The following is a 13,465-nucleotide window of genomic DNA, read 5'->3' on the forward strand; positions in this document are numbered from 1 at the left end:
TCAACGCAACTTCCTGTTTGGTTCTGCTCGGTGGCGGGAGATTCCAGGATGGCGGTGCAGCCGAAACAGAACCTGTCCATGGACAGCGCAGCCGAGCACGGCTTTCTTAACTTCATTTTCTCCATGCCGGAGAAGCCGGACACCACATTCCGGATATTTGACCGTAACGAATATTATACGGTTCACGGGAAAGACGCCATATTCGCGGCGAAGGAGGTTTTCAAAACGAACGGGGTCATCAAGTATTTGGGTTCAGGTACTAGCTTAGCTGTGCACTAAGCTAACTTCAGTTGGCGCTTTTAAACAAGGGGACGAGGGTTGCCTCGGTGCTTTACTATTACGCTAACCTAGTCTGTGTGAACGTGTAGCCAGAGGAAGAGTTTCACAGGTTGTAGCTAAGGTGGCTACTATTAGCTGCAGCCCTAGCAGGTCCTGTACGTTCAGAAGCATTGCCATGGCTAATTAAATGTTGGACAGTATGTTTTTGTGGGAAATGATGAGGGGTCATCTTACAGTTAAGTGTTTTCATTTATTGTCTCAGGGACTTTCAAGCTGTTAACTGCTTCTTTTCATTTGTTTAAATGGAGATAAGTCATTGAGCTACAAATTTCCTGTGAGGTCACTGACAGAAAAACATGGAGAACAAAAACTGCTTCACTCAGATATTAGATGTTTTAGTCTTTATAGCTAGCTGCAGTTCCTTTCTTCTGTGGTAGTTTTCAGCATACAACACAAAAACCTGCATGACTTGTACCTTTGTGTTGACTCTAAATTTTACACTAGGACAAACGATGGAGTTTAAATACCTTGAGTCAACCATGGAGAGCACTGGATAGTGCACAACATGGTGCAGGTGGAGATGGGTTTCGGGGGTGATTTTTGACAGGAGGGTAGCAGCAAGAGTGAAAGGGAAGGTGAAACCTGTTGTGATGTATGGTTTAGAGACGGTGGCATTGAGAAAAAGACAAGAGGGAGAACTGAAGATGTTAAGATTTTAATTAATTGGGAGTGATTGGGAGGATGGACAGGATTAGAAACGGTTATATTACAGGGGCAGCTCAGGTTGAGCATTTTGGATACAAAGTTGGAGGGGCAAGGATTTGGACATGTACAGAGGAGGGATAGTGGATGTATTAGACAGAAGATCATTAATTAGAACTGCCAGGCAGAAGGGAAAGAGGAAGCCCACACAGGAGGTTTTTGGACATGTACTGAAACCACCAGCACTCTCTGCCATGACGAACGCATTACAAAGAATTTGACATGTTTTTGTTGGTCAACAGGGAGTCGCAAGCTGGAGAGTGTGGTCCTGAGCAAGCTGAACTTTGAGGCCTTTGCGAAAGATTTGCTGTTGGTGAGGCAGTACAGAGTGGAGGTGTACAGGAACCACAGCAAGAGCAGCAAGGAGCATGACTGGAAGATTGAGTACAAGGTACTGTGCTGGCTATTGAGACATAACAGGGTGGTTTCTGCTTGTTTAAAAAACAACTCTGGATCTTACCTACTATGTCTAAATGCAGGCCTCTCCAGGAAACTTGACTCAGCTTGAGGAGATCCTTTTTGGTGGGGAAAGCGGCTCAGAGGGCTGTGCAGGTGTCGTAGCTGTGCGGCTTGCAACCGGAGCTGATGGACAGCGTGTTGTTGGGGTCGGGTATGTGGATGCAGCCCAGAGGACGATGGGAGTGTGCGAGTTTCCAGACAATGAGATATTCTCCAACTTGGAATCCCTGCTTGTCCAAATCAGTCCCAAAGAGTGTCTCCTGGCTCAGGGGGAAGCTAACGCTGATGGGAGTAAACTGCGTGAGGTATGTGGGCACGGTAATTACTTATGCTAAAAAAATCAGTATGAACATCAGTCTTGCAAAATGGGAAATCTTTAAATGAGTGTTCTTTTCTTTAAACCAGGCCTGACTTAAAAAAATTAATATTAATACTCTGGCTGCATAAGCAGAGATTGTGATGGGAGTATATTGTTGTTTTTGTATGTCTGTGTAGGTGGTGCAGCGTGGCGGCATGCTAGTCTCTCATAGGAAGAGAGCTGAGTTCAACAGCAAGGACATGGTCCAGGATCTCAACCGGCTGCTGAGAGCAAAGAGAGGGGAGACCGTGGCGAGCAACACCCTAGCTGAGCTGGACAAACAGGTGAACAACAGGAAAAAACAAACATTTTGACAAAAGGTGGTGGTTTGAAAAAACTTTTGTCTTTATTTTACAACAACATTTAGTACTAAGCATTATTGGGATCATTAACTGTATTGATAAAATCCCAGTCATAACAGCTCCTGCCGACTAAATGACACACTCAGGCTGAAGGCCATGCATACGAACAGGTCACTATGTGGGAAGTTTGACCATAGCGTCCCTTGTGTGATGTCATTCTCAGGTGGCAATGTCATGTTTGGCTGCAGTGGTGCGTTTCCTTGAACTGCTCTCTGATGAGTCCAACTTCAACTCCTTCAACCTGACCACTCTGGACCTGGGTCAGTACATGAGGCTGGACAACGCCGCTGTCAGGGCTCTTAATCTCTTCCAGGTAAGTGACCGGTGTCAACGCCTCAAAGTTTTCATCTTGATAAGAGCAGCAGAATAACAAGTGTTGTTTTCTTGGCTCTTTGTGGTTGGAGGCTCTGTAGGAACTGTGGTTGTTGTTCTGCTAGAAAAACAAAAAGATGTGATTTAGAGAATTCAAAAGCACAAATTTGGAATGATCAGCAAGAAATTTAGAAAACCAGCAACCCTTTCAAATTCTAGTAGCTGTCACATGTTGATTTTATTGACTGAGCCTGTTTTGTTTCTGTTATGTAGCAAATACATATGACTGTGATAAAAATATTCCCAATGTGTCTGTGCATCACTTGTAATTCATCTGTTAAATTCACGATTAACATGCAAATTCCGGCTTGAGTGAACGCTGCCGCGCCAGGCTGCCGCGCCAAGCTGCCGCGCCAGGCTGCCGCGCCAGGCTGCCGCGCCAGGCTGCCGCGCCAGGCTGCCGCTACTCACCAGTACATTTGGGATTATTTGGATTCAGATTTGAATGAACAGGGACATTCACACTCACGACCAGATCGATCTTTGCCAGGGATTGATTTGCAACGCTTGTCCTCAACTTCTGTTATTTCAGCTTAATGTGTTCTCAAGTCTTCTTCTCAGTGAGCTGCACTAGCTTAACTGTTTGAGCTATTTTAGCCTACCTGTTCGTTGCTCCGGCCGGCTTGGCTCCTTTTCCTCCACATAATCAAAAATGTGGACCAAGATGTTCCTGAGCTGGTCGGCACTATTTTGGATTCTCCTGACGCTCGTCTACCATCCTACAGCTGGACTGCTCCGCTATACAGCCGCTAGAGCTCCTGCGCCTTTGCGGGCAGCTATCGCTCCCATCGCCGGCGGAGCTCCACTACCACCCGGGCATCACTTTCCAGCCTCGCCGGATATACATCCATCGCGGGTCCCGCAGGATTTTCCATAACTCCAATGGAACTAAATCGTTCTGGTCTGCTACTCGCCGCCCTCGCAGGAACCCTGATCGGGCTGTCAACTAGGGCTGCTCGACTATGGCAAAAATGATAATCACGATTATATTCACTGAAATTGAGATCTCGATTATTTGACGATATTTATTTAACAATAACAATGTATTGAATAATGGCTTTAAAGATTGTCAAAAAATAATATAAAATAGTGTGCAAATACTGATAACGGTGCAAATGTTTGCAATATAAAAAATAAATGAAAAATGTAAACATCTATGTTTAGTGAACTTTGCAGTGTTGCTCTGTGGTGCAGCTACGACACTGTAGCAAAGTTTACACACTATGTCTACTTGATCCACGTCTGACTCCGTGAACCCATAATGTTTCCACACCACTGAAGTTTTTTTTACCTCTCTTTTCAACCAACGGCAGTCACTCTCCTCTCCAAATAACTTCTGCTTAGCTTTCCGAGCTTCCCTCGGGTCCTCTTAATCAGTGGTCCCCAATCCCTGGGCCTCGGACCGGTACCAGTCCGTGAGTTGTTTGGTACCGGTCCGTGAGTCGTTTGGTCTTTTCACGTGTGTTATGAATAAATTTACTTTTTTTCGGTACCGGTACTAGTTTTATTTTGTTGTATTTATCCGCGACACCTTAAAGGCCGGTCCATGAAAATATTGTCGGGCATAAACCGGTCCGTGGCGCAAAAAAGGTTGGGGACCGCTGCTCTTAATTGTTGTGACACGTGTTCGAAATGCAGAGTGGTGCGCTTGATTTGCCACATGGAGCAGCGCGAGAGTAAAGCACGAGGGAGGGGCTAATAATCGGCTCAGTCATTTTTAATGATCGTTGAAAGCCCAGATCGTAATCGTGATTAAAATTCGATTAATTGAGCAGCCCTACTGTCAACCATCAATCTCTAGCCCACCTGCCCAGGGCGCCCACCGCGATTAGCAAAAAAGAAGATACTCCACTCAACTTCGGTCTTCTAAACATTCGTTAATTGACTAGTAAGGGATCTCTCATCCAAGATCTCCTATCTGACCGTAAGTTTGACTTTTTCTGGTTAACTGAAACCTGGCAACAACCTGATGACTTTTCTCAGCTAAACGAATCTGCTCCTCTGGGGTTTGTTTACTTTTCTAAACCCCGCTGCTCAGGTTGTGGGCGTGGTCTCGCGATCCTTTTTCGCCAGCACTTGAAATTCTTGCCAGTTAATGTTGATACCTTTAGTTCTCTAGAGGTCCTTGCATGTGAGCTGACTGGACCCACTCCCACCATCATAGCTACTGTATACCGCCCCCCCCCCCCCCCCCCCCCCCAAAAAAAAAAAACCTAACCCTGTCTTCCTCAGTGACTTTGCTAATCTACTAACCCATCTTTCATCTTTCTCCCCAAATGTGATCTTGGTGGGAGATTTCAACATTCACATGGACAATAATGACCTTCTGCTCACCAGAGACTTTTCCTTCTGTCTCGAAGGCTCTGAATTTAAACAATTTATCGACTTTCCCACTCACTCTAAAGGACATACCCCGGACTTGGTCTGCTGTTCTGGTCTTACTCCCTCAAATCTTTCTGCTACTGAAATCCCCATAACTGACCACTTCCTCCTTTCGTTTAATCTCAGTCTCTGCTGCTCTTCTACCAAGCCAACCCGTCTCATCTCGTTCCGCAACATCAAGAACATTGATATGGACATTCTCACTACCAGTTTGGACAATGTTCAGATTCCGGACTTCTATTCTACTCCTGATGATTTGTTGTTATATTATAATAATTGTCTACGCACTGTCCTTGATTCTCTGGCTCCTGTAAAAACCCACTCTGTTTCCTTCGTTCGCTCTGCTCCCTGGTTTACCTCTGACCTCCGAGCTCTGAAGGCCAAAGCTCGGCAGCTAGAGCGTAAATATAAGAAATCTGGTTTAACTGTTGATTCAGAAATCTATAATAATACCATGTACTTCAGTATAAAGACTCCATCAACAAGGCCAAACAAAGCTTCTACTCTGGTATTATCAGTTCTTATGAGGGTAATGCAAGGACTCTGTTTTCAGTTCTCAACAAACTAATTCAACCCCCCAACGCTTTACCACCGCACTTCTATTCCTCTGAAACCTGCAACTCCTTGATGCTGTTCTGGACTACGAAAATCAATAACATCCACCAGCAACTCAGATCAAATGTTGTGTCTACGCCCTCTCCAGAACCTTTTCTCCTTCTCGCATTATTACCAGAACCCCCTCCTACCAACACATCACCCCTGTTCTTCAGGAACTTCACTGGCTCCCTGTGAAATTCCAGATAATATTCAAACTTCTTCTGCTCACCTTCAAGGCCATTCATAACCTCGCTCCTCCTTACCTTTCTGACCTGTTAACCACCACCCGTTCTTCCCGTTCACTTCGTTCTTCTTCTATCCAGCTTGCTGTACCTTCCTTCCGGCTCACCACCATGGGAAGCAGAGCTTTCAGCTGCTCTGCTCCCAGGCTGTGGAACTCGCTGCCCCCAGAAATAAGAAACACTGGTTCTCTCCCACAGTTTAAATCCCAACTCAAAACTCATCTGTTCAAATCTGCATATTCACTGTAAATCCACTGTTTGTTAATTTTATCTTGTGCTTTTGTTTTATTGTTCTTATTCTGCCATTGTTTTACTAAGTGTTTTATCCTATTGTAAAGTGTCCTTGGGTGACTTGAAAGGCGCTCATAAATAAAATTTATTATTATTATATTATTATTATTAAATTGTATATTTCAGGGTTCACCTGACGACACCACCGGAGCTCACTCGTTGGCCGGTTTGTTGAACAAGTGCCGTACGCCGCAGGGTCAGCGGTTGGTCAACCAGTGGATCAAACAGCCCCTCATGGACAAAACTAAAATAGAGGAGAGGTAATACAGTGATGAGGGATGGGGGGGTTTCTGTATCTTCAACAAATCCAACTTAGCAATATGCCAGGTCTGTAGGCGATAAGACCTTCTAGTCAAACATCTTTAGCTTAACAAACATTATACATTTAAAGGAGGCATTTAAGGGAATAGAAGTATGGTATTATGAATCAGCCCCCATGTTTTTGTCATTTGACAGGAAAAATTGAAATGGATGCAGAAATTTACCGATATGTCCACATACATGGAAATTCGGAACTGAACTTTTTTTAGGCAATTTTTTCTTGTGATTCCTTTGAGTAGTCTTTAGGAGTATTTCTCCAGGCTTCCTTGAGGACATTCAGAGGTCTTCTTTGGATGTTGGTTGCATTTTGTTTTGTTCTCAGTCAAAGATGATTTCATACTGCTTCGATAACGCTGAGGTCCGGGCCTGGGCGAGGCCAGTCTACAGGACTTAAAATTACTGAGGACATTTTTGTGCAGGCTTGACCTGGTGGAAAGCTTTGTGTGCGACTCTGTGCTGAGGCAGACCTGTCAGGACGATTTGCTGAGGCGGTTTCCCGATCTTCATCGACTGGCCAAGAAGTTTCACCGTCACACGGCAACGCTGCAGGATTGTTATCGTGTCTACCAGGCTGTGAGCCAAATACCAACTCTTATCACTGTTCTGGAGAAATACTCGGGTAAGCTGCAGCTTATACACTGTTTACCTCACTCTACAATCTGTTTTGCAGGCTGCAGGGATATGGAACGCCAGGACTGCCATAATGAATTAATTAAATACACCATTAAATAATTAATTAAATGTGGCAATAATTAATTGAAATCGGAAATAATTAATTACATAAATATCTACGACACATGTAATTAATTAATTAATGACACATTTAATTAATTATTGACACATTTAATTATTTATTTATTTATTTATTTAACATTTTAATTAATTATTGCCACATTTAAATAATTATTTAATGGTGTATTTAATTAATTAATTTTGGCACAGTTGACTCCTTCAGGTCTCACCATGAAATAATTTTATCTGTCAACCTCACCCATCAAACTCAGGGGGCGGGGTTAACGCTGATCGAGTCAAAACCATTGCTTTTGCCTGGTGGCCATTGTTTTTAGCACACAACAACCGGCATGTGGAAACTAACAGAACTGAACTTTGAAAAACCCTGTTTGTGTGTCACCAAATACCGTTTTAATGTTTTTTTAGCCGAGAATGTAGTGGTTTAATCTTCAGATGTCTGGTCGGTTTGTCAAGATAGAGCCTCTTTGCAAAAGTGACTCGATGATTTCGGAGATGTTTGCCCAGTCTCACGGCAAAGCGTGGGATAGACCCGTTTGCCTCGCAAGCAATCGAGCTGTTATTACCACCGACAAAGCGCAGGCCCCGGTACACAGCTGTAATAACCCCCGCTGACACTGACTTCTTTTACTGAGGTTATATTTATCAGGGTTGTATTTCCTGATGTTCTTATGTGTCCTACGTGTTTCAGTCGCCAATTCTGAATGATAAAAAAAACATTAAAAACATGTTTAAGGAGGAGAGAGAATAAATAAATTTGATTAACAGCTCATCTTTCGGTTTTTGTTCAGTAATCAGCGTGACCTGCGTATAAATGCATAAAAGAAATAACGTTGGTGTTTCCGTCATGTAGTAACTGCTGGCTTTAACTGTACAAAGGTTGTTCAACACTATGAAACACATACAGACTTCATGATGTTCGGCTAATATTTTTATTGTGAATAATAATCATGAGGGTAAACGCCCCTGTACACCACGGAGCGAGGTCAGCATATCCACGATATCTTCAGCTCTATGAGTTAACCCAGTTTCCCCAGCTGACTGATCTAACTGTCATCTACGAATGTCACGGGTCATATCAATATGATTTTACAGAAAATCATCCTTATTACTGCCAACTATTCCAGAGACGTGAAAATCTACAGCATAAAGAACACAAAAATATAGCAGTCTAACGCAACACTGTAACAGAGATGAACCGTCAGTTTGTCGCAGATCAAAGTGGAATGAAAGTGATTGGTTGAACAGGTGTCCGTGATCTGTGTTACCTGCGTTTTCATCAACGTAAGAGACTCAGCAGCAGATTAGAATAACAGTTATACATTTAATAAATCACCAAATGAATACACGCAAGAAACGAGCAAACCTGTTCCGACAGTTTGAGTTTGTATTCCCTCAGCTGCAGACTCGCTGCTGTTTAAATGTTTGAGAGGAAGATTAGATATAAAGCAAACGTCAAACACAGACTCAGTCTGCGTTCACATTTGATATGAGGCCAGGACGGATAATGGCTATGTCCTGGTTTAAGATCATATATGTAAAATTGTTGTCTGACCTCCGTCGATCCAGCCGCTCAAAGTCCGTGGTTACCATGGTTACTGCATAAGCAGCTATAATGTAAACAGCTGGTACAGCGGAAACCTACCGGCAGCATGGGTGTTTATGCTTTTCATTGCAAAAGGACTGTCTGAATGGTTAACTGACGTTAACTTGGATAAATTGTAGTTAAGGAGTATCACAGATAACGCCCACGGAGCTGTGTGCCTGTTCACCACTACACTGAAATAAGTAGGCTATTACTGAAATACACGTGCTATATCCTTAACTATGATATAATAGGGAGGTCCTATTAACATGTTTAGTTTTAAAGGACACCTTCCTGCCTTTAGTCTCATTCATGAGCAGTATTAGTTTTCTTCTAACATCCAGAAGTCTGCACAATGTGTTTCATAGTTTGTAACAAGCCTTTGACAGTTAAACATAACATGACCAAAAAAGCAAAAAAAAAAAAAAAAAAAAGAAAAAAAGGAGAGAAAAAAAAATCACACAAATTATATGTTAACCTCATTTATCTTTAGTTAAGTAAACTCTAAAAATTTTAGCAGATCGCTGGTGCTTAGAATACAGTTGAATAACTATTAAAAAACAGATGATATAATATTTCTGTGCAGGTTGCAGTCTTCATGATGAGCACGCTGTTGCAAACTCTGCTCCTCTCAGTGGAAATGCGCCTACTCTTCTCTTTCTTTAAAACATTTTATAAGTCAGTTTACTCTCAAAATTCACTGTTAAATCCAAAACACACCAGATAAAGAAAAGCAAATGGTTCAGTCTAACACATGTGCCAGTGAACCATTAAACATCCGTAAATCAGTTCAGTTTTAGTTGTAAATAAAACAGCGTTTAACCACTGAGAGCTAAAACTCAGCTGAGGTTTCAAAGCTGTGTGCCGGTGATTGGACATCAGCTGCTGATAAAGTGGGTTCGCCTATAAAGTGCTCTGTTGGGAAACAAGCTCCAGCAGCTCTGCGCTCTGGGAAAAAAAACTATATTTACTTATCTTGTGCAGAAAAGTGTGCTGACATTGTGTTATATCGACCACCGGCTGCCCAGTTAAACCGTGACTATCACCAGGTAACGTGGGCATGTTTCTTGAATGAGCAGCAGGTGTTGAACAACCGCTGACAGGTGAGGAGGAGGATGCATGCAGGTAAACTGAGGGCCTGTTGAGCTGATCGCAGGTGTCCTGAGAAAAATGTCAGCTCGTTCTTTATGTTACAGAAGCACAGAGACACAAGACCAGGCGGAAAGAGACGATCGTTCGGTGAAAATGAGAATCTTTAAATGAAAACTAAACAAAGTGTAGTTGGTGACAGAAAAACGGGTATTTTAAAACTACACTACCACCATTGCTGCCTGTGATTTGAAATGCATTCTGGGATACCTGGCTGCCCCAAGTCTACACAAGCAATCAATTATCTAGGATCGACCTGTCTTGACTTACTTTGCACGGCAACCAATCAAATGTTAGAGAAGCTGCATGGCAGCGTTAACCCTGCCCACTTAGTTTGATGGGTGAGGCTGACAGATAAAATTATTTCAAGGAGAGAGATGAAGGAGACAAAAGTGCCAAAATGAAATAAATAAATAAATCATTAAATAATGAATTAAAACTGTCAATAATTATTTAAATGTGTTATTAATTAATTAAATGTGTCAATAATTAATTAATTACATGTGTCGTAAATATTTATGTTATTATTAGTTCTGATTTTAATTAATTATTGCCACATTTAATTAATTATTTAATGGTGTATTTAATGAATTCATTATGGCAGTCCTGGCGTTCCATACAGGGATGCTGTCTTGTCTGCTTCATACAGCTGATTTGACAGTTTCTTAATTGTTGTTATTTGGAGTTCAAAGATTGTTGTTGCTTCATCGTGCTGACTGTGTGTAAACAAAGGATGCTGTTTTTCATGAAACTATCAGATGAATTATTATTTTTAGCTAAAATTTAGGCTAATACTTTGTTTGTGTTGCAGGTAGCAACAAGGTTCTGCTAAATGCAGTATTCCTCTCGCCTCTCAGAGACCTGCAGACTGACTTCACCAAGTACCAAGAGATGATTGAAACCACACTGGACATGAACCAGGTCTTTTCATTTGCTTCAAAGTATTTTGCCCCCCGTTTGCACACAGCCTGTTGTGCATTTGACTTATTTCTTGTTTCGTGTAGATTGACCACCACGAGTACCTGGTGAAGGCATCATTTGATCCGGTGCTGAGTGAGCTGAGAGAAAAGATGGATGTGCTGGAAAAACGCATGCAGACCGTGCTGAACAGTGCAGCCAGAGAACTAGGTGATTACAGTATATACATAATATAAAACAATAACCTTGACATTATTAATTGGTATATACAAAGAATCTGTTCTTAGAGGAATAACTTGTAAAGTATGACATGAATATAGTGATAAATAACCTAATACTAATTCTTTTCTTTTAATTGAAATTTAAACGTGTGTGTGTGTGTGTGTGCGCGCGCGCGCGCCTACATGAAAACAAAAAGGGGTAGTTTCCTAAATAGGTTCTCTGGATATTTATGTTAATGAGCTGTTGAACAGGTGTACCTAATATAGTGGCTAATGACTGTGTGTCCTAACTAACCTGGTGCCGCAGCAATCCTTGTGCAAGGCAGGTGACGGCCGTCTAAAGGAAGGTTTCCACTTTGGCTTTCATGCTTAAACAGATTGGTGTAACTTTGTGTTTCAGGTCTGGAGGCGGGTAAAACAGTGAAGCTGGAGTCAAACGCCGTGCTGGGATTTTACCTGAGAGTCACATGCAAGGAGGAAAAGAGTCTGAGGAACAACAAGAAATTTACCACTCTGGATGTGCAGAAGAACGGTGTGCGCTTTACCAACAGGTGTGCCTCACCGCGCCTCTAATGTCAGCATCGTATAACGCTGCTCGTTTTTTTTCGGGGGGGGTTTTGCCATATGATGATTCACGCCGATGTATGTTCGCTTGCAGTAAGCTGAGCTCTCTGAACGAGGAGTACACCAAAAGCAGGGAGGAGTATGAGGAAGCCCAGAACGCCATCGTCAAAGAGATCATCAACATTGCCTCAGGTGAGGAATCTCATCACATGCTGCTCACTGTCTTCTCAGCAAGGCATCGATTTGAACAGCACAGGAAACGATTGTATCCGGATTGCGTGAAAACTGGAAATGCCATAATTGTATGAAAGTTGCTTTGTGAGACCTTCCGTTTAATTGATTTCGTTCACATTTTCTTTAAAGGTCAGTAAGATCTACATCACTTTGAATTTTTTGCATAGACGTCGAAGAACTGGTGATGTTACGGTCTTTCTTTTATCAAATACAAAATCATTTTGGAGCCTGCACATGATGCGGTCTCCCGCCTGCGATGGTTCATTTAAGGCTCTAAATGTTTTAAACCGTCAGGTTACGTGGATCCCCTCCAGACGCTCAGCGACGTGATAGCGCAGCTGGATGCCGTGGCGAGTTTTGCCGTCACATCGGTGTCTGCTCCTGTGCCGTTCGTTCGGCCTCAATTCCGGCTCTTTGACCATGGCTGCAGGCGCGTGGACCTGCTGCAGGCCAGACATCCCTGCATGGAGATGGATGCAGACACTGCATTCATACCTAATGACATCAGCTTTGTCCAGGGAGACAAGAGCTTCTATATCATAACAGGTGAAAAATAAGCACAGATTAAGTCAAGGGTGGATTTAAAGGCAAATTCTCCCATGTGGGCTGTCTGGCTGTCATTGATGAGGCCCATCACTGTAAAAATCAGCCTTATGTCGTAATAAACGCAGCTTTCATTAAGTCTTGGAAGTACCTCGATAATCATTATGTTTTCCAAACCTTTGCAGGACCAAATATGGGTGGCAAGTCCACCTTTATCCGGCAGGTGGGTGTGATCGCATTGATGGCTCAGATTGGTTGCTTTGTGCCATGCGAGAAGGCGGAGCTTAGCGTGATTGACAGCATCCTGGCAAGGGTGGGTGCAGGAGACAGCCAGGTGAAAGGAGTTTCCACCTTTATGTCCGAGATGCTAGAGACGGCCGCCATTCTGCGGTAAGAACAGACGAGCTTTATTAATAGTTGTACAAATAACTGATGAGCAGATATGTGAAGGTTTTCTCATCGTCTGTGTTGTTGTTACAGTTCGGCCACAGAGAAGTCGCTCATCATAATCGACGAGCTCGGCAGAGGCACGTCCACCTACGACGGCTTCGGTCTGGCCTGGGCCATCAGCGAGCACATCGCCTCCAAAATCGGCTGCTTCTGCCTGTTCGCCACCCACTTCCACGAGCTGACGGCGCTGGCAGCTCAGCAGCCCATCGTCCACAACCTGCACGTCACAGCCCTGACGTCGCACAACATGCTCACAATGCTGTACAGAGTCAAGCCAGGTCAGCACGCAGCACGTGGTTTCGCTCGGGGTTAACGCAGCTTTGTGCTTTTAAAAATGTTAATCTCAACAAACGATTATGATCAGCCCAGAGCGCCTTTAGAGTGATCCGTCTCTGTCTTCAGGCGTGTGTGACCAGAGTTTTGGAATCCACGTGGCCGAGTTGGCTTGCTTCCCGCCGTCAGTGCTGGCCGCTGCGAAGGAGAAAGCGGAGGAGCTGGAGGAATTCCAAGAACCTGCAGGAGATGAGTTGGAACAGGAGGAGGAGCCCAAGGCTAAGAGGCGAAAGACAGACAAGCAGGTAAGGCTCAGATTTCCACTATTATACCAACACCATAATCTAGACACC

General features: G+C 43.4%; 1 protein-coding gene across 1 annotated transcript in view; it reads left to right on the top strand.

Moving 5' to 3' along the window:
- msh2 (mutS homolog 2 (E. coli)) overlaps nucleotides 1–13,465 on the top strand; it is a 19,744-nt gene continuing 6,279 nt past the window's right edge. Inside the window, exons 1-15 of the mRNA XM_085170938.1 lie at nucleotides 1–256; nucleotides 1,284–1,432; nucleotides 1,521–1,805; nucleotides 1,996–2,142; nucleotides 2,384–2,533; nucleotides 6,231–6,364; nucleotides 6,845–7,044; nucleotides 10,721–10,830; nucleotides 10,914–11,037; nucleotides 11,449–11,599; nucleotides 11,707–11,804; nucleotides 12,141–12,392; nucleotides 12,575–12,779; nucleotides 12,870–13,117; nucleotides 13,242–13,417. Coding sequence (XP_085027064.1) covers nucleotides 49–256; nucleotides 1,284–1,432; nucleotides 1,521–1,805; nucleotides 1,996–2,142; nucleotides 2,384–2,533; nucleotides 6,231–6,364; nucleotides 6,845–7,044; nucleotides 10,721–10,830; nucleotides 10,914–11,037; nucleotides 11,449–11,599; nucleotides 11,707–11,804; nucleotides 12,141–12,392; nucleotides 12,575–12,779; nucleotides 12,870–13,117; nucleotides 13,242–13,417 — 2,637 coding nt within the window. The 5' untranslated portion in view covers nucleotides 1–48. The remainder of the gene's footprint in view (nucleotides 257–1,283; nucleotides 1,433–1,520; nucleotides 1,806–1,995; nucleotides 2,143–2,383; nucleotides 2,534–6,230; nucleotides 6,365–6,844; nucleotides 7,045–10,720; nucleotides 10,831–10,913; nucleotides 11,038–11,448; nucleotides 11,600–11,706; nucleotides 11,805–12,140; nucleotides 12,393–12,574; nucleotides 12,780–12,869; nucleotides 13,118–13,241; nucleotides 13,418–13,465) is intronic.

Source organism: Neolamprologus multifasciatus, chromosome 8, assembly GCF_963576455.1.
Source record: "Neolamprologus multifasciatus chromosome 8, fNeoMul1.2, whole genome shotgun sequence".
Taxonomy (NCBI): domain Eukaryota; kingdom Metazoa; phylum Chordata; class Actinopteri; order Cichliformes; family Cichlidae; genus Neolamprologus; species Neolamprologus multifasciatus.